Source organism: Chelon labrosus (assembly GCF_963514085.1).
Source record: "Chelon labrosus genome assembly, chromosome: 8".
Taxonomy (NCBI): domain Eukaryota; kingdom Metazoa; phylum Chordata; class Actinopteri; order Mugiliformes; family Mugilidae; genus Chelon; species Chelon labrosus.
Genome location: NC_140358.1, coordinates 29,092,384 through 29,118,332, shown reverse-complemented (window position 1 = coordinate 29,118,332; position 25,949 = coordinate 29,092,384). Strand labels below are relative to the sequence as shown.

At 45.2% G+C, this 25,949-nt stretch overlaps 1 protein-coding gene across 2 annotated transcripts; it reads right to left on the bottom strand.

Annotated features, from left to right (window-relative positions):
* Positions 1–588: 588 nt before the first annotated feature.
* Positions 589–24,668, bottom strand: LOC311492064 (protocadherin-1-like). Of its 2 annotated transcripts, XM_084550203.1 has the most exons (3): positions 23,980–24,668; positions 10,138–10,969; positions 589–4,906 (listed from the first exon to the last, which is right to left on the bottom strand). In XM_084550203.1, exons 2-3 carry the CDS (start codon positions 10,945–10,947, stop codon positions 2,654–2,656), a joined length of 3,063 nt encoding a protein of 1,020 aa, XP_084406329.1. In that variant the 5' UTR covers positions 10,948–10,969; positions 23,980–24,668; the 3' UTR covers positions 589–2,653. The 2 variants fall into 2 exon arrangements, with proteins under 2 accessions (XP_084406329.1, XP_084406330.1); XM_084550204.1 differs by lacking the exon at positions 23,980–24,668 and having other exon boundaries at positions 10,138–10,974.
* Positions 24,669–25,949: the final 1,281 nt, after the last annotated feature.

Below are 25,949 nucleotides of genomic sequence, written 5' to 3'. Positions count from 1 at the left end.
TACACACCATTTCCTGCACCGTCTTGTTAGAAAACTTGTTGGTTTTGCATGACAAGAGTCTGAGGACAGTGAAGAGCTGGACACAAGCAAAGACGCATCAAAGATGAGAAACTAGAGGGAGGAGTTTTAGGGGATACAACAGTTAGCAGGGATTAACCAGCCCTATGCTATTATATCATGCTAGCATGCTAACATTTGCTAATTAACGCTGACAGTATGACAGAGGTTGATGGCAACGTCTTTATTTTTGCAGGTAAACCAAATTCTGATTCTTACACTTCCTATATTTTGTCTGATTCATCATTTTAGTGTGGGATAATCTGGGGTCATGGGATTAATCTGAAGATTCAAAACATTTATTAGAACGTTTTGTTGTTTTTTTAAGACAGCTTTGCTTTTCTGGCAACTTGAAATAATTCAGACATTAATTTAGAGTCAAAAAGGTTGGGAACCAATAATCTGTTAGTGTAACTAGATGTTCAGTTATTACTTTAATGCAAGTCACCTGGATTCATCCTCTGGAGACAATGAATCTGCACAAAACCTCGAGACAATCCGTCAATTAAATCTGTCAACAGATCTCTGATTAACTTCCAGATACATCGTGAGCCGCAAACGGCAAAAGGGATTTGAGTTTAAACAAAGGCTGCCAAGATGAGCATATACACGGTATAAATTATTTATTAAAAAGGCCTTTTAGATAAAAACAAGACATCAGTTTGTGCTCCAAATAAAAGACGAATGAATCATCCGATGCATCAGTGATGAAGATAAATGGTCGTTCCAGTGCAAAGCAAAGTCAAACAGTTGGCGTCATCCATTTTGTTCCCGTTCTATTTTCTCTCCTGACGTGAAGGATGGATATGAACATGGAGAACCATACCTACACCTCCAGCTGCCCCAGTATTCCCAGTTTGATCCCCAGTGAATGCACAGAGAGCGCCACTTTTAACATTTTAGCAACATGTTTATTGAAATAAAATCTTATTTAAATGTAAAAACAACAACAAAAAAAAACACAACACTGTACATTTATTTACCGAGCAGGTGCCACGGAGCAGAGCTGATACGAAGCCGTGCGGCTTTAAATCCGACTAGAGTGAAGTGTGACGCCTGCGGGCTCGAGTGTTAACAGGCTAAATGTTAGCCCAGCAGGAGCGCTATCAAGCTGCCAGCACCGGCAGGAATCTCTGCTAGTCCGACCAAACTGGGAAACTTCACATTTGACTGTGCGATGGCGATGGTGATGAAGATGCAGGTGTGTGTGTGTGTGTGTCTTTGGTACAGGTCTAGAAGTCTTTGAACAGCAAAAGGAACGTGGCGACACAAACAGCAGATGAAAGAAGAGCACGAAAACAGAACAGAGTATTTGACATCGTCGCTCACATACATATGTACAGTCTGAACATCAACTACGACACCTCAGTGTGATTGTCTCCACGGTTTTCACAGTGCACGTGACGGCTCATAGCAACCACGCTCTTAATGATCCCCTCCCAACCCTTTTCTTTTTTTTTTTGTACATTAAATAGAATACAGCAAGGCACTCTGGGTAAAAGAAGGCGAAAGCGGGCGCCTGGAAAATTACCTGCCATTAATCTGTGCAAACAATTGACTTTTTAGCCCCGGTGATTGGGAACACGGCAAAATTAAAAGTCATATCTCAACTGACTTGACAGGAAGTGCGGAGGTTAAGAATTGGTTGTATTTAGTCTTAGTGTACCTTTTCCTTCATAGAGCCGTGGCTTTGTTACAACCCCCACCTCCTCGTCCCTTCTTATTCCCTTCCTTCCTATTCTTTCTTTTTCACTGCTTGGCTCCCTGACTGAGCTGAAATTACCTTAAATTGGTCTGAACTGGATGGAAACACTCTAAAGTGCTGCTCGGCCGGTCTAGTTCCTCGGCCAAAGAGAGCCAAGAAACAATAAAAAATGGGTACAAGAAAAAAAAAAAAAAAAAAAACGAACTCAGGAATTCACAGTCACTCTTTGTCACACTTCAACAAGCTGATCCGGCCATAAAGAGCAGCTTTAAACCTCGAGTCAGCTCTCCAGACAGGAAAAAAAAAAAAGAGAGAAAGGAACAGAAAAGAAAAACACATTCAGACTTAATGAGGATGTCAGCGTGAAGCTTTCAATGGGCGCACAAAGAACTCCAGATTCAAAACACTTGTGAATAATAAAATAGAGAGAAACTCATAAGTTCCTTCATTTAACCCGGCAATGAAAAGGTGAAACACAAATAAAACAAATGAAAAACACATATAGATGCCCAGGATAGACTCATATGGGATTTCCAATATGAACAGAGTTGAACTAACCAACCAAACTTCTGAACTGAAAATATGTAATGCAGAAATCAAACTTTTGGACTCGACACACCTGTTTAATATTGGTAAGCCCATATTTGGTCCATCATTTAACGTGATCCTTCATACTGTGGATTTTGTGATGTCCATGTTGAAGTGAAAACCAAAACTTGAACAGAACAGAACAGAAATGGTGAACACAATCGAACCCACAAAAAAAAAAAAAAAAAAAAACATAAAAGGAAAAACAGCAGTCTGGAAGTGGATGCTATGCAGGGAGGGAGGGGGGAATCAGTGCAGCTTTGGTGGAAGAATATTGGCAGTGCCAAATAAGTCCCAGCATGACTAGTACAACCGGTCGTTCCAATAGATGTCGTTCCTGGGGTACATTCCCGTGTTTGCGTAGTGTCCTACCTGTTTGTTGCTGTATTTGGGCGGGTTGGCCTTGTAGCTGTAATCCGAATATTGGTCGGAGCCTGTGGAGTTGTTGTCACCGGTTCCTACGAAGGTGTTGGTGGCGGGGAGGTCCTGAACGGCCTGGTGCTTCTTGGAGGCGGAGGGAGATTGGGGCTGCAGCTGGATGGACGGCAGGGGAGAGTTGGAGCGGTAGTGGCGGCCCAGATCGGGGCTTCCCGGCGGGTAGTTAAGGTGCAAGTGAATGCTGGGACTGTCAGTGACATTCTCATTGATGAGGTTGAATTTGAGGCCTTTCTGTGGACTGGCCTCCTCATCCTCCTCCAACGGTTTGGCCGGCTTGGGAGCTTTGCCCTTCTTGCTCTTTTTTCCTTTGCCATTTTTCGGACCTTGCTTGGGAGCATACAGATCCTTGCTCTCCTTCTTGCCGGCCTGGTAGCCGCTCTTGGTGTCATTACACAGCCGCTGCCTGATGAACACGACAGCTACTATGGCCAGAAACACACCAGCGGCGCCTGCGAGGAAGGCGTATATCAGGGTGCTGTTCGTACTGGCGGCGTAGTTGGGATCTCCAGCAATGTCCCTGTCGAGAGGGGTGTAGAGACTGTGTCCGACCAGCGCCTCAATGAGGGAGACATTGGACCTGGTTTCGTTGACAAAGACGTGGACCAGGGCGGTGGTGTGGCGAGCAGGTTTTCCTTTATCACTGACTTTCACTACTAGTCGGTGCAGCCCGTTATGCTTGCCGCCGAATTCCTGTGCCAGAGTGATCTCCCCGCTGTTATGTGCGATTTCAAACAGGCCGTACGGGTTGCCGCCCGTGATGCTGTAGTACAGCTCAGCGTTGGGTCCAGCATCAATGTCCTCAGCCTCCACCACCTCCACACGTGTGTTCAGCGGGGTGACAGGTTCCATGTATGTGTAGGAGGAGTTAGCTGGTTTGGTGACGTAGGGGGCGTTATCATTTTCATCCAGGACGTTAATGGTTACACCCACGTAGGAGGATCGAGGTGGATCACCAGCATCCACGGCCTTCAGGCGGAAGGTGTAGGTGCTTTCCTTCTCACGGTCAAAGGAGATGCTGGACAGGATAGTGCCTGTGCCGTTTTGGATGACAAATTTGCCATTGTCCGGTTCCACAAACAGCCTCACTTGGGAATTCTCACCCTTATCGGCATCAGTGACGGTCACCACGCCAACGGGATTGAGTGGGGGCATGTTTTCAATGACAGAGAAGCTGTAGCCATTCAGTGTGAACTTGGGGTCATTGTCATTGCGGTCCAGAACATTTATCACCACTGTAGCAGTGCCAGTTTTACTAGGAACACCCTTGTCTGCTGCTGCAACATGGAACTCATAACGCTCCGTCTCTTCCCGATCCAACAGGTTCTTCACACGAACCTCTCCATTGTTGGCATCAATTTCAAAGAGCCTGGAGGCCACGGGCTCGATGATGCTGTAGGTCAGTTCTGCGTTGGTGCCGCTGTCTGCATCTGACGCCACAATGGCCAGCACTGTGTCGCCCGCCTGGTTGCCCTCTGGAAAGTCCACCTCGAGCATCGCAGGGGAAAAGTTTGGCGTGTTGTCGTTTATGTCTGTGACCTGGACTTTAAGGGAGTTGGCGCTGGACAGAGCCGGGTTCCCAGAATCCACAGCAACGATTTCAATCCTGTAATCCTTCACACGCTCATAATCCAGCAGGGTCGTCGTCTGCAGGAAGTATTTCCTCTTCCGATCGTTGGACGATTCGCTCGCGGGTCGGAGCTGAAACGGGACGTCGCCGGCAACCACGCACGTGACCACCGCATTTTCCCCCTCGTCGCGATCTGACACCTGGACCAGCGCCACAGGCGTACCAATGGGCATGTCCTCTGAGATGTTGGCCACGCCGTCCTGGTGCGTTACCAAACCGATGCCGCGGATCTCGATGGCCGGTGCGTTGTCATTCTGGTCCCTGATGTTGATAGTCACCAGGACCTTGGAACTCTTGGAACTGGGCCCACGGTCTCTGGCCACCACGAAGAACTTGAGAAAGTTCTCATCCTCTCTGTCCACCAGTCCTTTCACGTAGATGATGCCTGTAGAGCGGTCGATGCGCAGAAGCCTCTGGACAGTATCCGACGCCTGATGGAGGCTGTAGTCTATTTCTCCGTTGGTGCCAGTGTCTGCGTCGTTGGCTCTGACCTGCAAGGGAAGCAAACGGAGAACGTTTTCAGCCAAACATTTTCCAAAAAAGAACCGCTCTTTTAATCAAAAAGTCGTACAAATTCCTGCTCAGCTCAGATGACAGACACAGGAAGTTTTCTGTATTTAACAAGCTCAACTTCAAAACAGATGTCTGGAGTGCTGTTTTATTTTGACTTTAGGACAATTTAGGACTAAAATAATGAATTCTCTGCTCATTGCGCCTCGCTTTCATGTGTCATTGTCATCAAACACACAAAAGAAATTCCTTTGAGTTGCATTTGACTAATCTCAGTCATTTCAGACTCGTTTCCATTATAATCTCAGTTACATTTTAATGATTATTTACTTTGACTTACAAAGAGTCATGACCATTACTAATGCAACACTACAAAAGCATTCATGTCTTCCTGCAGGGGAGGGGAGAGGGGGGGTTTAACTGCTGCGCGAGAAACATAATAGACGATCAAAGCCGAGTGCACACACCCACACAACAACATCTAACGGCTGTTCAGCGGGTCATTGGCGTCTAATGGGCAGACGAGTGAATGTTAATGTTCCTCTCATTATCAGAAAAGCCCCGGCTCCTCGGGGCCCATTAGGAGACCGGGGAGGACAGACCAACACGAGCCACAATCCGGCTTCACATGTCCAAGCCCAAAGTAAACGGAGGTAATTAGTCAATTAGGAGGCACGAGCAGTCAGCAAAAAAATCACTTAGGATGTTCTCGTTAGGACGCCTTTCTATCGACACATCGAATACTTTTTAATTGCACTCATTGGAAGCAGCGGCCGCTCTAAAGGAATGTGGCCGTGGTTTCGAATGAACTAGTTGTTGAACAGCTGATTTAAATGTCCCAGGTGCTGCTGGTTCAGCGTTGGTGCCGCCTTCACCTGGGACTTACAGCGATGTAATTAAGGTTTTTATATATATATATATATATATATATATATATATATATATATATTTTAAAGGCCATTACTCCTTTTAAAGCTGAGCTGGATCTAAGTCAAGCTTGTACTCAGCAAAATAATATCCTAAAATGTAACCGCAAAAAATATTGTTCTCTTAAAATATATATATAAAGAAAAAGAAATCTGGCGGCGGGACGACTTTATTTGTACCTTTTTAAACAAACAATAAAACTTGTTTGGTCCAAGGACACGGGAGTCTATTTCACATTCTAGCTGCGGCAGCAATGTTTTTAAAGTAATCAGGTGACATTTGGGAAAATGTTCTTATTCACTTTATTTATTTATTTATTTATTTATTTTGCCAAGTGTCAGGAGATAACACCGGCGCGTCTGGAGGATAAATATTAAAGAGTCAGAAGCCAGTTAGCTCAGCTTAACACAAAGATCAGGAACAAGAGGGGGGGCAGTTAGCCCGCTCCGTCTAGCAGCACTTCTAAAGATGATGGATTAGCTTTTCTATTCATGCATAAACTGTCTAAAACTTATTAAACCAGATTATTTCTTGACAAATGTTGGCTTTGCACTAATATTTGTAACTTCAGGTTCTTTATTGTTGTTTGGAAAGCTAAGCTAAGCTAAGATAAGATGAGATAAGATAAGATAAGATGGTTCTGGATATTGTTCCTTTAAGATACTGGAACAAACACAATTCAAACATAATTAAGCTTCAGTGAAAAGTTGGAACAGCCTGTTGCTGTATTTACATCCGATGCTGTCCGGGGGAAAACACCTCAAACAAAGATTTAAATTAACATTCAAGAAGGGTTTAAAAGGTTAATGCAGCCGACAGAAGCTGCGAAGGATCCTTTCTTTTAACAGCGTGTGCAGTTAATAACATCAGACCACCACATAATAAATGTCTGGTTTCCTGTCGGCTCAGGATCACACGGGCTGTGACAGACCGGCACCGAGACCCCGACCCCCTACCTGGGGGCCAACCCTGGAAGTCGCCCGATCCTCGTCAGAGAGGTTAAGGTTAAAGAAAGCGTGAAAGTGAGATTATAATTCCTCCTGGCCATTGATTTCCTTTCCTCTGTTGTGGCTTTAAGCAGCGGACGTCACCAAACAGCTGATGAATTATTGACAGCTTCTGAGAATTGTGTATTGAACGGTGGAGCCGCCGGAGCGAGAGTGTCGCGGGGACGAGGCCGGAGCTCTGGCCGCCGTCCAAGGCCACTCTGTCCCGACGTACAGCATGAACAAACACGCTTTATCTACGAGTTAACAATTAACCAGCACCATTAATTAATCAACCACTGGTTTCTCTTTAAATGAACCCGCTACACTCTCATGTTTATGGTCATTTACAAAAGTAAAACTCTAATTTCCAGTGAGCATTTCTTCAAATTAAACTTTTTTTCCAAACTGCTTTGTTTGCTCTGAAAATCCGCCTGCAGACGGTGCAGAGAGACGATCCACCGCCGCTTCGCTCCTGTTGAGTTTATTGTCGACTAAATTACAATATAATTATATGGTAGTTCAGAGTGGACTCTTCAAATCATTTCGGGGCCGCTGCTTGTTAATCATCCTGTTGTGAAAGTGATATTGTTTTTCATGGGAATTTAGCTACTAGACATCAGTCAATAAGCTCATTCCTTGGTCTTTAATAAGCTCCAAGTCTTGAGTTTATTTGTTGATTAAAAGCCCAGAAAGTGTGTTTAATCATTTATTTTTCTAAATCGGCTTCTTAACACGAGTGACTGGAACAACAATCTGACACATTTGCAGCAGTACTTTCATCTTTTTATCAAACCTTTTGTGTTAGTTGACTTTGTGTTTGAGTGGGCGGGGCTCAGTTTGAAAGAGAACCAATCAGGTGCAAGAGCAACATTCAAATCAAAGTCTAAACTCTCATTTCACAAACACTTTATTTTAATTTCTGCTGCCGCTTATTATTATTAATGATAAATATAGCGTTTAAATGAAAAGCCTTGAGCCAAGGTTCCAGCTTAGCGGCTTTTAATGGACCTTTCAGCGAGGAAAATTACATGGAGGTCCACTTTATTAACGTTTACTGAGGAAGACCGTGAGACGTGGTTAAAAGCTGGAGCTGCTGCTGAATTAAATGCTCACTAATTAACAAGACATGAAGAGAGCAGTTAACTGAACGCCGCCGTGAATTCTATTCTATACCTGGAACCAATTCTTCAATTATTTGCCATTTGAACACTGTTTTATTTTATTTTTTTAATAAAGTGATTTAACGTGAAGGGTCCAGGTTTGATTGATGCTTCTTCAGCTTTAAATCAAGGTCCTTCCTTTGTTTTCCCTCGACTCCTCTTCACTGACCGTGAAATGTTGTCAAATTAAATATTTATGCCGTACGTGACTAAGCCGCTTGAAAGGCAAGACTTCAGTTAGTGTAATGATTGTTTTAACGTCAACAACGATGCTTTGAGAATATTTCTATAGGCCGACAGAACCACTGACGCTCAGTCGTGACATTTTGCTTTAGTGCAGCGTGTAAAATCTAAAACTGGACGGCTTGATTTTTATTTTTATTTGCAACTGCACTAGAGAAAAGTAAGTTAAAATGTGCACGACGCAGCTCCTTTTAAAGAGCGATCCAAAAGCTGTGGATACACAGAACATGTCTGTGTCGCCACTGGATGCTTTAAGCAGGTCAGGGTCGTCAGTCAGCGCCGTCCCGCTGCCTCTAAAGCATCACTCCTCAAACGCACGTTAAGTGAAATGAATTCTGCGGCTCTCTGAAATGCAATGAGCCACATCCAGAGCAATAATACCAATAAGCCCCGTGGATAATCTCATGACTGACTCAGATTAAGTCATGCACAGCAAGCTGGAAGGCTGGCTGGTCGCGCCGCAGTCACTCAGGGAGGGGGGGGGGGGGGGGAGAGTGGAGGACGACACGGAGAGCTGGGTTTGTCAGGATGCCGTGGAGTCACCGAGCCAAACCGGGTCTTTCCTGCTCCGCCCGCTGACGCTGGCATCACGTGCCGTCAGTGCCCTCCCCCTAACCCGGCCCCCCGGGGCTCAAAGGTGAAGTTGAATCAGTGGTTAATATGTGACTACACGCAGTGATCCCACGGCCCACTTCACCTCCGCCGCACCATCTGTCCATGGGGATAATTGAGCGGCATGTTACGTGCAGTGGCTGCAGCGCGCTGTCCTGCAGCTTTCAGCGCTCTCACCAACGGGGCCAAAGGTTCCTCTGCAACATTTGCTGGACAATAAAAACTCTGGGCCGACTTCTGAGCAGCAGCTGTAATGCTCAGGCACGATTTCGCCTGAAGAAAAATGTCAGATTTCACCAAAGCTGAATCCTGATGTGAACTTAAAACACAGCTGCCCAATGTTACAGCTACACATTCACAACTCGAACGCTGAGTTTCCTCTTAAATTGAGGTTTAAGGCGCCACACGGTGCGTATGCAGCAGTTCATACACCCCTGGTTTGATTTGAATGGTTTTGTCCACAGGGTGATATTTCATTTTTACGACAGACTCTCACAACACGAGACCAGTTTAATCTAATTACATGAACCACTGACCTGGAAGAGAAGACCCAGATGAACTTGCCAGCTACGACATTTACGACATAAACAGAAACCACAGCCAAGGTCCATTACTGAACTGTTCTTTCTTCACTGCCAATCAGACGACGCAGAAACCAAAGGCAGCATCTTTAAGTTCATTGTTAAATCTGAATAGAACACTAAAAATTCTGAACCCTGTTAAGGATGTCGGTTGATAAACGACTTAATCACTTGTCAGAGTTGTTGATTAGCTACGTGAAAATAAATAACTCAATGAGTAATTGTTGTAGCTAGGGACGCCCTGATTGGTATCAGGAGAGATTTATGTGCCGTAAAACAAAACCACGTCACTCTAGTGTTCTTGTTTTTCTTCTTTTTTAAGGAAAAAGCTGCCAAGAAGAAGAAGAAGTGGAACTAAAAGCACGTCACTAAACAAGGAGAACAATCTTCCAGAGAGGGTTAGGGAGTTTATGGCAGCGTTGGATGACCAGAACATTTCTGGAGTAGAGAACACAAGGTACCAGCTACCCTCTCCACACTACATTAACTTTGACTGAAAGATTTATTGGACTGAATCCAGTCCACTCTAGGAGAAGACAAGGAAGACCAGGACAGACTTTAGGAAGCTACAGGAGACCAACTTTTAAGATCTGTTCGGGACCCGGATCGGCCGATACTGAATATAAAAAGACTGGTATCAGATTGGGAAGTCCCTGGTCGTAGCTCTAGTTAAGTTATATAGTACAGTGTGTTTACCGACCTGCAGCACAGAATGACCCAGCGGACTGTTCTCCGGTAGCTCGGACTCGTAGTGACTCCTCTCAAACTTGGGGGCGTTGTCGTTCTGGTCGGTGACGGTGACGCGGAGCAGGGCGCTGCTCGCCCTCTGCGGCCTCCCGCCGTCCACCACGCGGATGTTGAGGTCGTACGAGTCCTTCTTCTCGCGGTCCAGGTTGCCCATGACGACCAGCTGCGGCAGCTTCTCGTCCGAGTCCACGGCCACCTGCAGGCTGAAGAGCTGGTCGGCGTCCGGCCCGGTGGTCAGGGAGTACTCGGCCACGCCGTTGACGCCGGAGTCCCTGTCAGTGGCCATGGGGATGGAGAAGAGGGCGCCAATGTGCGTGTTCTCTGGGATGGACAGGGTGAGGATGGGCGAGGAGAACTGTGGCGTGTTGTCGTTGATGTCCAGCACCTCGATGCGACCCTCAATCAGCCTCGGCCCCGGGCCAATACCTTTCACCATGTCAGTGATGGACACCTCAAACTCCAGGAAGCATTTGTCTCCCTCAAACATGTTGCGGCAGTCTCTCAGTGTCTCACGGTCGATCGGGATCTCGGTGGTGTAGATGTCGCCGGTCTTGCCGTCCACCCTCAGGTACGGCGAGCCAACCTCCAGCTTGTAGAGGTGGCCGGTGTCGGGGAGGCCCTGGTCGGCCGCCAGACTGCCGATCAACGTGTTTGGCGGCTGCTCCTCGGGAACCCGATACAGGATGTCGGAGGACACGGTGCCGCAACACGCCAGCAGGATGACGGCCAGGAACAGCGGAACTTCCCACCTTAGCGCCGCCATGACTCTGCCAGACAACACCGCTCTGGAAGGGACAGACCAGGAGAACACAGGTTAGTGACCAACAGATAACAGGAAGTCATTCAAGAGCAGATTGTTGAATTCTTGGGCCTCTCAACGCGTCTGGTGAGACCTGAGATTTTTTTGATTTCAGGCCGCCGTGTGCAGAGAGCAGCCGAGCAGCACAGAGTGATGACTTCCTCCTGCAGCCAGTCGGCCGCTCTGACAGGAAGACAAACTGAGAGTTGCCGCCGGCGCCCAAAAATACTGCTGAGAACGTCTCAGAGTTCAGACTGTACAAGAGTTTTTTTATGCTGATTAGTGTAAAGAAGTAAGAAGTGTTTTATTTTGTGTTAAGAAAGTAAAGAAATCTGAACATTTTCTTCAGCAGTGAATGTCTAGACACATAGATGGTTGCACAGCAGCAGCTTTATGTCAAATACGAATAAATAAAGCTATATTCAGATGCTCATTCAATATGCCAAGCTTAAAGTAGTGTTATTACCTGTATAGATAGAGATCTGAACAGTTTCTAAAGACAATAAAGTCAAATGGGAGCTTTTAAAAGTCAATTTGAAGTGTAATATTCTATGTAAATGAACTTTTTAGAGCAAATTCAAGACATAAAACACAATATTTAAGCTAAAAGTGGAGATTTTGAACATGATTTTGATGTTTGAGGGTCTTCCTGCTGTGATGTGAGCCGGTGGGAGATCTTTTATCAGCCAGTTTTAAGTTTTGATTTGCTCCAAACGAACGTGGCCTAATTAAGACGTATTCTACTGCGCTCACCAGTAAAGGCCCTGAAGTACGGCTTTTATTTTTTCTTATTTACAGTAGAGTTCAGGCTGTGTCTGTGGCCCTCACACACTCCCACTAGAAACCATATTTTCTCCGGCGCTGATAAAAGCCGACTCCGCCGCCGAGTCTGAATGTTTTTCCTCTCAAACTGACTTTTCACCTGACGCCTGGTGATCATAATGCTGTGCTCTGACTCTTCTTGATATATATACACTTTCTTCCACTCCTCCCTTGCTCCACCTCTCCTGTCTCTTTCTTTCTTCTCTCTCTCTCTCTCTCTACACACACATTTTTCCTTTCTTGGCAGTAAATCATCTCAGACACACTCTGTATTTCGTTCTGTAGGAGTTTCTCGGCTGCAGGTCGGCGAGGTTAATCTGAAAAGCGCTTTTTTTTTTCTTCTCACGTCCTTGATTTGGAGGAGGAACCCACACACACAAACACACACAAACACACACAAATACACACCCACACAACAAGGGCCAGCATGCTGAGCAGGAAGCAGGAAGTCTTGGTGCTTTCCTCCTCTTTACCCTGTGACCACAGCAACACTGATGCACTAGTGTGTTCTGTTCTGCTGCTGACCAGTATCTATTCACAATGATAAAGTTATTTAAATATCAAATAACCTCACAGAAAACCTCCTCTGTTTTTCTGTCAGGTTACAGAAAAACAGGTCACTGTGCTGGTAACTCAACTTCTCATCAGTCATACGTTGTCTCTGTGCGAGCAGCTGCACAAATATTCAACTAAAAACAACAGTTTACTTCATCTGATTCAAGCCACAACCAGGTTTCTAACATTAATCAAGTCACAGTTTGTTTTGCATGTGAAACAAGTTGCTTATTAACCAAAATCTATATCTCTAGATTATGTGCAAATGAGCAATTTATAGAATTCGTAGCCTGGAAGCTGGTGCATCGTCCCTGCCCACAAAATCTTTAGCGGTTGTTCTGGAGTAACAGCAGCTTAGTCATACATCTGACCACCGTGGAGCTGAATTTGTTCCCAACTAAATGTCTCTGATTGGTTGGAGAACTATCTAGTAGATGCAGAGGTATTTTCTCTTCCTCTGTATCAGTTGAAATACGGCCAGTAATGAAATCCAGATGTTACCAGACTCATATTCTGATCGGTCGTACACCAGGCTCGACTTTCTGCACAACCTTCGACACATTTCCTCCAGTGTTACATTGACGTGTTTGGTGTCTTTATGAAATTTGGGAGAAAGAGGAAGTTAACGTGAGTTTGAATAAAGTTTGGCTGCACAAGTGTCATGTTGACCTAGGATCATCAAATCATTGCGTTGCATCAAGTGTTATTTCAGCAATAATCAGGTTTCTTCCATGGATCGGGTTCCTACAACCAATCTGGGCGGATCAGTAAACAAAACTAAGGTGTGTAACATCAGATTAACTGTGAATGATCGATTTATACTTTGATTGCCTTGAAGCCAGACAAACGACAAAGTTGGTCTCTCCGTCGGGAACCGATCAAGCTCCTGCAAAGATCTGCTCCAATCAAACTGTTTGAGCGCCTGTTTCAGTGTATTCAACGTCCCCTACTTTCATAAAGATTCATAAACTGAATAATTTACTCTGACAGACTCAGAGGGACAAGTGTCTTCTTCAGTTTGAGCCATTAACCGTCGCCGTGTGATGTTTGTGGGAGGCGTCCTGAAGCGTTAAATAGTACGAGGTCACAGCTGCACCAGAGAGGGTTAAGTTGATGTAAACAGTCAGAGACAGAAAAGCAGAGAGAAGCAGCAAACGTTGCTGTTGTCCAGTTCGTCTGAAGTGTTGCTGCCTCCTGCTGCGACACACAAACGCCTAATTACCCCCGCGCCACTGTGAACCACCATGAATGAGTGTGTGTGTGTTACACTCTAAACCATGTGTGTTGCTTTTCTCACATATTTTTTTTTGTCTTGCAGAGCTGCCAAATAGCTCAAAAACCCCGACCTCCGACCCCCTGACCCTCGCGGCATTTCACACGTCACCGTGGAAACGGAGCAGAAACGACAAGCGCCGGCTGGCCGACGTCCAGCCTCGCCAACGTTGGCACTCGACAAAAACGGCGCGGCCGCACAGGACCGAGGCAGACGAGAGCTGCAGACAGCGTTCACAAATAAATAGAAATATTTACATGAGGCTTCACGCTGCTGCTGCTGCTGCTGCTGCTTTTTATTTAACAGTGACCTCATGTTTTGCCAGCGGCTGAATATAAACCAGGAAATGCTGCACAGGTGGAAGAAGAAGAAGAGGCTGAAGAGACGACGCCTGGAACATGACATGAGATTACACTCAGTAGAATAGTAAAATTAGTAAAATAAAACTAGATCGTTTACGACCTTTACCACATCTTATTTCTGTGTGTGTGTGTGTGTGACAGGAGCACACGGCATTGAAGAGAATTATTCAAATTTCAGTCAAATAGATGTATTAGAACACGTTTCCTCTAGTTTTAGTCTGACGTGTTCAGTATCGGTGGAAAAAAGAGAAGCTTAGATTAGATTAGCCTTAGAAGCTAATCTGCATTTTTAAACAAGGCTAAATCAATATTGAATCTGTTTCAAATGAAACTTGTTTAACTAAGTTGTTGGAAATGTTTCAGTACCGTTCCTGCAAAAAAAAATTCCTAAAGCACCTCTCCAAGGCACGCCTGAAGTAAATCAAAAGTTGTTCATGAAGCGATCCGAGCGCAGACATGGTTTAGATCTCTTTTAAAGGTATCGATGAAGTTTGGCGTAACTGCTACTGGAAATGAAGGCAGAAAAGGAAGGTATGTCTTTACATCAGATATATATTTTTTTCTTTTTAGCTGGAAGACAAAATCTGACCCTGGCGTAAAACCTAAAACTTTGCGGACAGGAAGTGAGAAAGCTATAAATTCCAGTTTGATTTCATTTTGTTTTGACCGCGCTCAATGACTCGTACCTTCGAGTAGATAAAAGAAAATAATGTGATTTATGTTTGTAGATCTCGATGAACAAGCTGCTAACCGTTGCTGTCTGATGTCTGCGGGAGACGTTTTGAACTGTTAAATAGACGAGGTCAGGGTCAGCAGCAGAAAACTTTAAGTTGATGGAAACAGTCAGAGATTTAAAACCTAATAAAGTTTTTATTCCTAAAGCATCTCCAAAATAAAAGGCAAAACCCTGGACACCTTCACGGTCACATAACTAGGATTAAAACTCTTTTACTTTTAAATCTGTTCACACAAACTGTTTAAATAAATAAACGATTGTCCAAAGTTTGATTTTCCTTCAAATCAGGAAGAGAAAAATAAAGGTTTGCTGCAGTAAAACAAATGCAACCGGACACCCGCGGCCCAGAAACCCACCGACTAACGTGTGAAACGCGAGTTACGTGATTCTGTAACGTAAACTGAAACCGCTTTAAGTCGGCGTATAAATCCCTCTTTGCGTTTGGCCTCGTGCTTTCTGCAGCCTCAGGTACCAAACTTTAGAATCCACTTGAGGTTTTTTTTCCAGTTGTTTCTGAAGATCCCAGAGGGGGTTGAGAAAAAAATGAGAAAAGAAGTCTGGGGTCATGAGAAACTCTGGATGTAAATGTCAAAATGTGAAGAGTTAAAAAAAAATCAAAGCACAGCGAGTTCCTGTTTGTTAAAGGACCACTCATGTTAGCATGTGTGTGTTCTCACGTAGTGTAAGCTGCTCTGTGTGTGTGTGTTTGTGTGTAACTGTGTGTGTGTGTGTGTCGTCTCCTCAGGGGACCCAGAGATGGTCCAGCTCGTCCTTTTTTCCCACAGTCCCGAACTTTCTCACCAACCAGCCTCCGTGTGTATGTGTGTGTCTAAGTGTGGGGGTGTGTGTGTCTGTGTGTCTAAGTGTGTGTATGTGTGTGTGTGTGTGTGTCTAAGTGTGGGTGTGTGTGTGTGTGTGTGTGTCTAAGTGTGTGTCTAAGTGTGTGTGTGTGTTGCATCACAAAGACAGTTAAGGACAGTAACATTTCCATGTGTAAGGAGCCGGGCAGTAACTGTCTGACTCCCGCTGACGGCCGTCGCTGGAACGGGCGAGAGACAAAGGCTCACAACAGAGGACCCGGAGAGAGAGAGAGAGAGAGGGCGTGCCCCGACAAAGGCAGCCGCTCCACGGCCCTGTTACCCCCCCCCCCACTGTGTGTGTGTGTTCACCATTGATATTCAGAGTGTGTCACCTGCATCGCTCAGCCTTCACCACTGTACATCACATTAGCCTGCCCCCCTGCATTCAATTACCCCCACTGTAAATGCCCCATCGTGCCCTTTGTTGGCCCTCCTCTGCAGCTCCCTGAACACACTACTTGTAGAGGCGCAAATCGAGTCTGAATGATGCATTATTTTTTAAATTTTTTGTGCATCTGTAAACGTCGGAGGATAAAATAACGTATTTGTGACGATAAAACACTAAAATATAAATTTTTCTTTAAATGCGACAAAAGAAATAAATCAGTCAGTTCTGTACGAGGCGCATAAAGTCTGTAAAACTCTTATACTTGAGTATTTTATTCAATTTGAAGCATTAATGTGCAGATTTAGACTGTTAATGGCAAATATAATCAACTATTATGAGTATATAATAAGTAGGAATACAAACAAAAGTGCAAATTGTTTTCATGCTGAATTTACTTAAATTAAAAGATCTGAAGATTTCCTTTAAGTCTTTTAAAAGACTTTTTACGCTTTAATGTTTTTTATTTTTAAAAAAAAGCTGGCGACACAGATCTGGATCAATACCACTGAGAAAAAATATAGATCATACTGTTAATTCACCGCCAAGAAACTTTAAAAATGAAACCTAATTTAAAGTAAATGGAGTAAAATTTCAGTCAAATTCTGATTAAATTTACCATATGTAGAATTATATTAAGATATATTTGATGTTTTTGAGCAGGACATCAAACTGAAAATCAAATCAATCAAAATAACTGTCGTCTCATTTCATATCATTAAAGCTGTGAGAAACAACACCGCTTGTTAGCAACGCGCTAACGCTAAACAAAACCTACCACACGACACACAACCGTAGACTGACCTCCTTGTTGTTCTAACGAGCCGGTGAAAGTGTAAAGATCCAACAGTGAGAGCAGCTCCCTGGTTCTCCTTGGTTCTCCCTGGTTCTCCCTGGTTCTCTCTGCTGCAGTCTGCAGATCTGACCTCCTGCTGCACCAGTTAAAGCCCCCTCCTGTCCTGCCTCCCCTACAGCCCGTCCCATCGCATCCAGCTGCCTTCATCTCCATAACAATCAGCCCACTGGCCGCTTCACGCATGTCCCACCAACCCACTGTCACCAATCAAAGATCACCACCCAGTCACTGGGATCCGTAAAATATCAACGTGTCTTCTTAAACGTGCAGAAGTATGAAAATGGAGATATTTTAGAGTTTAATGCATCAATAGCTGCAGAAAAATCTCTGTTAAACTCTAAAATCAGTGTAAATAAATGTGAAGTGGGTCTGCGGCCGATTATCTGAAGTAATGTTTGAATGAACGAACCTCTTCCTGTTAATAAAAAAAACATTAAAGGTGAAGCTGAGCGGCCGAAACTAAACAGTCAGGCGTGTGGAATTCATCCCAGGTATTGTTTTAATAATGCGTCACGTGGCTCGAAGAAGAAGAAGAAGAAGAAGAAGAAGAAGAAGAAGAAGAAGAAGAAGAAGAGTCGGGTCATTAACTAAAGAATGACAACTGTTCTCTAAAACACAAAGAGGAAGGAATCCAGTCGAGGAAGTTTCTCACAGGTGTGTGTTCCTTCTTCTTTTACTACTACAGTAACCTGAATGTCCAGCACATCGTGTTCACACACAGCAGAGCTGGCCTGAATTATACACACTCTCACACACACTCACACACACACACACGTGAAAAATCAAACGAAGCTTTGATGTTTCAGATCTCAGATGGACAGGATGTTCACGGTTGAGGTGAGCTCTCTGGACGCTACCCCGTGTGTGTGTGTAGATGTATTTATGTGTGTGTGTGTGTGGTCCCCCAGCCCTCCAACACAATGGGGCTCACTCTAATGACTCCATTCACTGCCATTGTTTCATCCAGATTAACACACTCACACGCTCCCACACACACACACACATCCTCCCCTTTCAGATGCAGCAGTGTGCGGCTGCCAGAGTCTTTCTGCCTCCCTGACGCCACCGGTGTGAATTCATTAGAGGTAGAAATATTTGTCACAATTCGATCCAGAAATATAGAAAACAAAAGGGGGGGGGGGGGGGGGGGGGATTTGGGGCCTCTCAAAATTTAGAGCCAAATAACACACACACACACACACACCCCCACACACACACAGGCTGGAGTGGTTTGTTCACCGAGCTGCAGCTGAAACGCAGCAGATGCAGCTTTACGTCGTTTAAACTCAGAACATAAACTTATTTATCACTTCATTCAGAATTTAGTTTTTTTCTCGTGTGCGATAAACACACATCTCAGGTGTTTCCATGTCGTTTCTGTGAAATGTTTGTTTTGTCACGAGCGATACTCCTCATTATTCATGATATTCATGGATTTCCGTAGCGTATACTCAGCCTCCACCTCTTCAACCTTTTATTTTTTTCCACTTAATTCAGCTCACTTAACTTTGGCTGCTTGTACCCCTGTACATTTACTCCACAGTTTTTCACTTGTTCTATTTTTAATCTAATTTGTATTTTATTTCTAACACCTACATATACATATATTCATACCTGTCTTCCAACGTGCTAACGATCACCCGTTATCTCAAATTTCAGACGTGTCGTCCAGCCAGTTAATCTGAAGCCTACAGGACGTATATTTGTTTCTAACGATGTGACAACACCTTAATGTCGTCCTTTTAAACCAGGACGAGCAACAATCACAATCAAGCTGCATGAGTGGTGCCGATATGACCCAACAGCTGAGTGGGGAGCGTCTAAAGAAACTCTCACACAAAAAAAAAACAGAAAAACAATTCAGTCAAATTGGCAGAATTTTAAATGAAGTCTGGTAGATATTCAATTTAAAAAACTACAGTGCAACAATGTGAATAGACGCTGGACTTTGGTCTGACAGGTCACGTTGAATACTTTTAGAGCTCCACCACGCCTCCAGCTCTCGTGTCCCAGGGTTTATCACTGTGTCCACACCTTGTGTAAACTGCACCGCGCAGCATAGAAGGTTGTCAGGTGTTGACGCTAAAAAAGAGGACGGCCGTGCCGCGAGACGGCCATTTTACTGTCAGACAGGATGCTTGAGATGAATGCACCATGACTCACTGGCCTCTGTGGTTTCGGTGTGTGTGTGTCACCGTCTTCTTCCTGTCCTGCTCTGAGGCACCGTGACAGGACCGACCGGTTCAGGGATGGAATGCTGCCTCGACGCACTGACCTCTGATCACACGCTGATCCTCTGGCTGCAGCAGAGGGGGATTATGGGACGGGATGGAGGATGAAGTGATGAAGTGATGACCGGGTGCCTCGTCAGAGCGCGGCTTTAAACCCACAACAACATATTTAGTCCACATGTCGGACAACGGCGGGACGGCGGTCAACAAACCGATGGTCACGCTGCGGCTGCTTTTCAAATCTGAGCTCAGTCCGTAGATTTAAAGTTTGATCTCTCACGTCGTCCCAGACAAATGCAGCTGGAGTTTAACATTTTATACAGAAGTATTTTGGTAAATGTTGTCATGAAGGGGTCATGACCCCTTTTAGACACAAAAATAAGACTTTAAAGACGGCTTTAAAGTGTAAACTTAGCACCACACGTAAGATATTAAAGCAGATTAATGCTAAAAAATAAGAGAGACGCTTTCAAATGTGATAAAATACTGATTTACGTGTTCATTTATTCAACAAAGCAATGATTTGCACATTATTCTGTTAAATTAATGACAGAAAGTGTGAATTATTTGCCACCTATATTAATATTTGATCATTTCTCAAGTTAAAATACTAAAGAGTTGTGTTTTAGTGACTAAATGTAATATTTCGGGCGTTTTCTGAATCGTAACATGAGACTTTTTGGGAGATTTTCTGGCGTGTCATGAGAAATCTGTGGCTTTTCTCAAATCTGAGCTCAGTCCGTAGCTTCACAGACAAACACAGCTGGACTTTAACGTTTTATACTGAAGTATTTTGGTAAAGGATCCTATAAATGTTGTTATGAAGAGGTCGTGACCCCTTTTAGACTCAAAAACTAAGACGCTTTAAACTTCAGACATCAGACACAAGATATTAAAGAAGATTAATGCTAAAAAAAGAAAAGGAGACACGCGATAAAATACTGAAATAAAACCAACGTCGTACGTAGCAGTCGTAGTAAATTAAACAGTAGACATATTTGTGATGGTTCATGTGATAATTTAACGAAGAACGACTCGTACATTATTCAGTTCAGTTATTGACAGAAAATGTAAATTATTTGCCACCTATTTTAATATTTTTTATCTTTTTTCAAGTTAAAATACAAAACATTTGATGGTTCAAGATTCTAAATGATGACGTTTAGTTGCCGTTGGCTGACTAAATGTAATATTTCGGGGTTTTGGAATCGTGATATGTGACTTTTTTGGAGTTTTTTGGTTCGATATACGCTCTATTACGTTAAAATCAGGCATCTCTCCACATAAAGTACACATGCCAGCAAAGACACAGTAACAGCTAAAGTGTTGATACTGAAAACAAACCCTGATGTTTCTTCATACGTCTGATTCTGTTCGGTGACTGGAGGCTGCTGGAGCTTACAGGGACTTTGTCCATGTTTAACGGATTAGTGTTAATCAAACAACTATTGATTATTTATCGAGAAAACACGACAAGTCTTCTCTGGTTCCAGTTTCTCTCGCTCAGAACTTACTCACTTCTGCTACTTTTGTTTTTTAATCACTGGTTAGACATTCAGGTGGGGATATTCTGATTGTGGTGAGGCTGTGACTGACATTTTTTTCTCCACCGTTATCTAATAATAAATATTGATTATTCATCCGACTGCTCCACGGGCCGATGTAAATATGCAGAGATGTGTTCTGCACGTTGGTGTGAAATGACACCTGGTGCTGGGAGTGCGAGCAGACAGCGAGTTAGAAACATTTAACTGCCTTTAACCCTCGTTTCTATTAACTGGGAGAGAAGATAAATCAATAGCGGTGCTTTTAGTCTCATTTATGGCAGGAAATAACGCCGTCCGTCCATCTGTCTGGCAGTGAAGGATCTCTGCAGGACGGATTAGCCCTCGGGAGGATTTCTGACGCTTCTTGTTTTTAATAAAATTCTAACGATCAGATTTAACCCGCTGTCGCTGGCGTAAAAGCTTTTTTCTAGCACCACCACCAGGTCAACGTTTTCCACTCCGGCACAGCGTCTCAGAGACGTGCCGTGTCGGTTTTCGTGCCCCGAGTTCCCCCCTGAGTCCCCGTCTTATTACAGCAGGGAGGGAGTGTGGCACGCTTCTGAGCTGAGGTGAGCTCTGCAACACGAATCCACACTGTTCCCCACAGTTTGTTCTATTACACTCATGTAAGCTGTAAAAGGGGAGTGGGAGGGGAGGAGATGGGGGGGGGGGGGTGTTAATATCTGATCTCTGATTCTTCCGAGAAACAGAAAATAACCAATCAAGGAAGCCAAATGGAGCCGTCACCTCCACACTCCTCATCCTAATGGAGTAAAAATGAAGCTGAATAATATGAAGAGCTGCACACGGAGCATCTTCTCGCTCGTCTCTAATTTTTGCATTTTCCCCGTGAAGCCTGGATGTTTTCAGCTCCTCTGATTTGCTTTAAGGATCTCGAGCCATCGGGGCTGAGACGTGCTGGTCTCTAGGATCATATTAATTTGCTTTTCACTTCAAATCTCTTCCCGCTGGTGAAAAACTCACCAGAGACCCTTTTAAAACCGAAAACCAATGTGTTTTTGTGGCTTTAACTACGATGGCAAACTTCCACCTCATTAGTGATAACACACCATACACTAAACACGAAGTGAAAATGGCAAAAATAATCATTTCTCTATGACTGTAATTGCAGCTTTTTTCTTATTTTGTCACACCTGCACTAAAAAAAAGGGGAAAACCTGCCGTGAAAACTCTGAAATCAGAAGCGTGGACGCATCTTATCCTGCCGAGCGGGGATGTGTGTGTGTGTGTGTGTGCATGCTTTGGCTTTTATTTCACACACCAAACTCATTTCCACTCCACCAGCTCCTGTTTTTAATGACGGGCGTCAGCGACACGCTCGCGCTCAGATCTCCAATTTCTACGCAGAAATGTTCTCCTCCTCCTCCTCCTCCTCTCCCTGCTGACTAACCACCACGCCACAGGGCCTCGTGTGACCGTCACGTTCGCTGTAGTTTTTATCTGGTCAAAATTGGACGGATGCACATTTCAAATTAGAGGAGGCAGAGAGGAATCCCCAACGCTCGGCATCAAACCTCAGACGCAGCGGCGGCAGGAGCTCGGGTGACGACGGGGCCCGCCACTCAAACCGGCCGCAAACCTCAGAGAGAGTATCTCCACCTCAAACGCTTCTGCCGCTGAATGAAGCTGAATATAGGCTTACAGTGGCAGAAACTGGAGCGCCGGTCTGACAGAGAGAGCCTCCAGCTTGGGGCTTTGCAGAGAACAAACAGCAGACAGAGAGTTTCTACTGAGAAAACACCAACAACGCAGCAGGTGGAAAGAGACCGATCCTGCTCAACTGTGCTCTGCAACATTTGCTCCCTGTTTGGGGACTAGACTGACGAGGTGACGAGGTCTCGGGTTTCTGTCGCGCTTTGAAGCTGCAGATTTGTCTGAATGTTTTCACCGGGGGACTGACGAGAGCGAGGTTAAAAGGAAGTAGGCAACGGGGTCAAAGGTCAACTGCAGGAGGAGGAGGAGGAGGAGGAGGAGGAGGAGACGCGCCTCACACCTACGAGGATCCAAAAACCTCCACGCAACCTAAACGTTTCGAAAGCGACGGTGTTTTACTACTCCGGCTCCGTCTGTCGGGGAGAGGCAGATGCAGTTTGCATGTAAATACCCACCTACTCCACCCTCCTCCCTTTCTCTCTCTTTTTCCCACTCCCTCCCTCTCCTTCTCCCTCTCTCTCTCTCTCTCTCTCTGTATCATGTGGAGCTAGTCGGACGCCCACCCTCTTTCTCTCCCTCCACCACAGCAGAGGGAAGGGAGAAAGCAGGGGACCGGAGGGACCGGACGGACTGGATTCCCCGCCGGTGACACACTGTGTGGATTTTCATCATCACCTGCCTTCCTTCCTTCCTTCCTTCCTTCCTTCTGTCGTCCACCTCCAAGGTTTACACTGAAACTCCTCTGCCTCTGTATTTGCATTCAAGCTCACGTCAACCGCAACAAACGGCTCCTTACACATGAAGTGGTGTTAAATTTGATGCTACAGGTGCACGGAGGGGGCCTCAGGTGCTGCACAGGGAAACAGATATGAACAGGGAGATATATATACTCGCCTGTGTGACTAGTTTATGAGCAGCCTCAGATGAATGGACTGTTTTGTTGCTTTTAAGCAGCCCCCGAGAGTCCCTGAAGGCAGATTAGCTCTAATATTACAAACCTCTGATTATAATGACCGGCTTTCTTTTTCTTTCTTTTTTTTTACTGCCATTTTATATTCTTCTTCTCGCCAGAGTCCCTGTAGAACTCTAAAAGCCTCAGATGGAGCCATAATGAAACCCCACTGTGCTGATGCTCCTACGGGGAGCACATCCACTGTACTCTCCTCCTGAAACGCATTACGCAGGGATTACTGTAGCGATTTTTCAGTTTGGGAGAGGTTAGGAAACCCGGAGTGACCCTCGGGAAGCGGTATTTTATTACTGACAGACGTGGAGGTAATGTTGAGGACGCAGGGGATCGATACGGATCAATAGAGCTGTAGTGTAACATAGGTAAAATAGCCATCAGAGGAGATTAGACGCAGAATAAGAGCATTCACTGCGTTTAAATGGGTTTGTTTTACCAACAAGTGTTTTTTTAAAGCAGCTGCGCATCGTTACAACCCACCCGTGCGCCTTCGGAGATCCATCCTCCGCCGAGAATGTGTTTTTTAATTAATGTGCAAGTGCTCACCCAGGCCAAATTGAATGTAAAGTGGATACAGGCGGAACATTCTCGTGCGTAAAGCTTCTCCTTCCAGCCTGACAGCAGGATTCACAAGACAAATATTTCAAATATTTCACAGGAATGTTGTTATATAAAGATGTAAGGAGGAGGATTTGGTGTGGACCGGGTCTGTGGTGAGAAGTTCCTACCTGGACCGGGTAAGAGCCGCGCGGTTCCCCAGCTCTGAGCGCTCCAGCCCGGCTACAGGCTCCGCTCCTCCTCGGTATCCAGACGGAGCCCTTCAAGACCCCCAGAAAAAAAATAATAATAATAAAAAAAAAAAAAACGAAATTAAGAATCCACAACGCCGAGATATAAAAAAAGGGTCTTAAACCAGATCAAACAATCCAGTCAGAAAAGCGAGGGTAATTATTCCTCCAATTTCTGTCCACTTTAACTGTCGTGACGAGCGCTAGCTGCGCGTCAAGCCGGCGGTCCTTCCTCTCTCACCGGAGCTGGAGCTGGAGTCCAGCCGGGGGGTGGGGGGGAGACCCGTCCGGACGCAGGGGAGTGGGCGTCACTCACTGCTACTCCGGGGGAACGTTACCACTGGACGGCTCGTACCGGCAGCGGCAGCATCCTCCTCCTCTGGTGGCAGGCTTGGGGAGGCAGTGGAAGTGGAAGGTGGACGGAGCACCAGGACAGGAGGAGGAAGAGGAGGAGGAGGAAGAAAAAAGAAAAATAAATGAGGCAAAAACGGTTAAAAATCACCCGAGCGAGAAACACCAGGTCCGGTAGGTTCCGGTGGTCGCCAGCAGCGGTCGTCCTGTTTAGTTTCCACCCTGACGCGCGGTCACCGCTCTGCCGCTTCAAACTCTGTCCGCCTCCCGGTCCGGCACGGAGCAGGTCGCGCGGCTGTACTGTGTGTGATGAGAAAGTGGAGTGAATCCAAACGAATGCGCTCGCGCTTCTCTCTCCCTCTCTCTCTCTACCAAGCTCTCTCCCCCTTCCTCCCCCCTCCTCCCTCCTCCATACACTCTCTATACACTACCCAGGGGGAGGCGGAGGCGGAGCGAGCATCAACCCCAACAACTTCGCGGATTTCCCAACATTTTTTCTCTCTCTCTTTTTTATTTTTTATTTTTACAAACATACTTCTGCTTTGCAACCATTTCTGAGACAAAATGAAATAAAAAAATAGCGTGACTTTTATTTTATTAGTGAGGATTATTTCTCAGTGTAGTGGACACGTCGTCTCGGAGCCACAGGTTCGAGTCCCCGTCGCTCGAATTCAACATTTACTTTTAAATGGATTCGCTCATTCCGCTTTATTCGTCCTCTCCCACATCTCCATCTCCAGCTTTATATACAGTAAATAAATGTTTCAGCCTCCCTCTCTCTCCCTCTCTCTCTCCCTCTCTCTCTCTCTCTCTCTCTCTCCCTCCTCTCCGCTCCGTCCGGCCGCACAGAGAAGCTCCGTCTCTCGCGCTCTGAGCGCCACCTACAGGCGGCGAGCGGCACACGAGAGCAGCGCAGCTCGGAGCTCGAGCCTCTCCGCTACCGTGGAGCAGGGACACAGCAGGCGGTGGTGGTGGTGGGGGTGGATGGATGGAGGGATGGAGGGGGGAGCGCAACCAAACAGAGCCTATAGAGTCAGATAGAAGGACAGTTATTGAACGTTTATAGCTGATATTACAGCGGCGGCTCTTAAACACAAACCCGACGCAGCATGTGGTGAAGAGGCTGTTATCCAAAGAGGCTTACTGTTCTCTGATATTACACACAACACGTATGGATTAGGATTTCTCTCTTTTTTATTTTTTGCATATGGCAGCAGCCTCGGTTTCTGTGCATCTGCTTAGGGAGCTAATCCAAAACCAACATTCAAAAACATTTATTTATTTTACCTTTTGCTTTTACAGCTGCACAGGAATATACTTTCAAAATAAAATGATATATTCAGGTGATTTGATTTCAAATCATCATTTCTGCAGAGGAAGGCTTTGCAGCAGAAGTCCAGAATAAATCTACGGCTGAAATATCATTAATATTCTACATATGTCTGGATTATAAAATATAGCTATAACATAATTGCATCAAAATCTTCACCACTAAACATGATGGGAAAAGGTGCAAACGGTGAACAATTAAAGTATTAAAAGTAAAAGTCGTCATGATG

Coding starts and splice junctions, on each gene's coding strand:
- LOC311492064 (XM_084550203.1), bottom strand. CDS start 10,947: ATGGCGGCGCTAAGGTGGGAAGTTCCGCTGTTCCTGGCCGTCATCCTG. Junction 4,907..10,137: donor TGGGTCATTCTGTGCTGCAG/GTCGGTAAACAC, acceptor CTTCCCTTGCAG/GTCAGAGCCAACGACGCAGA.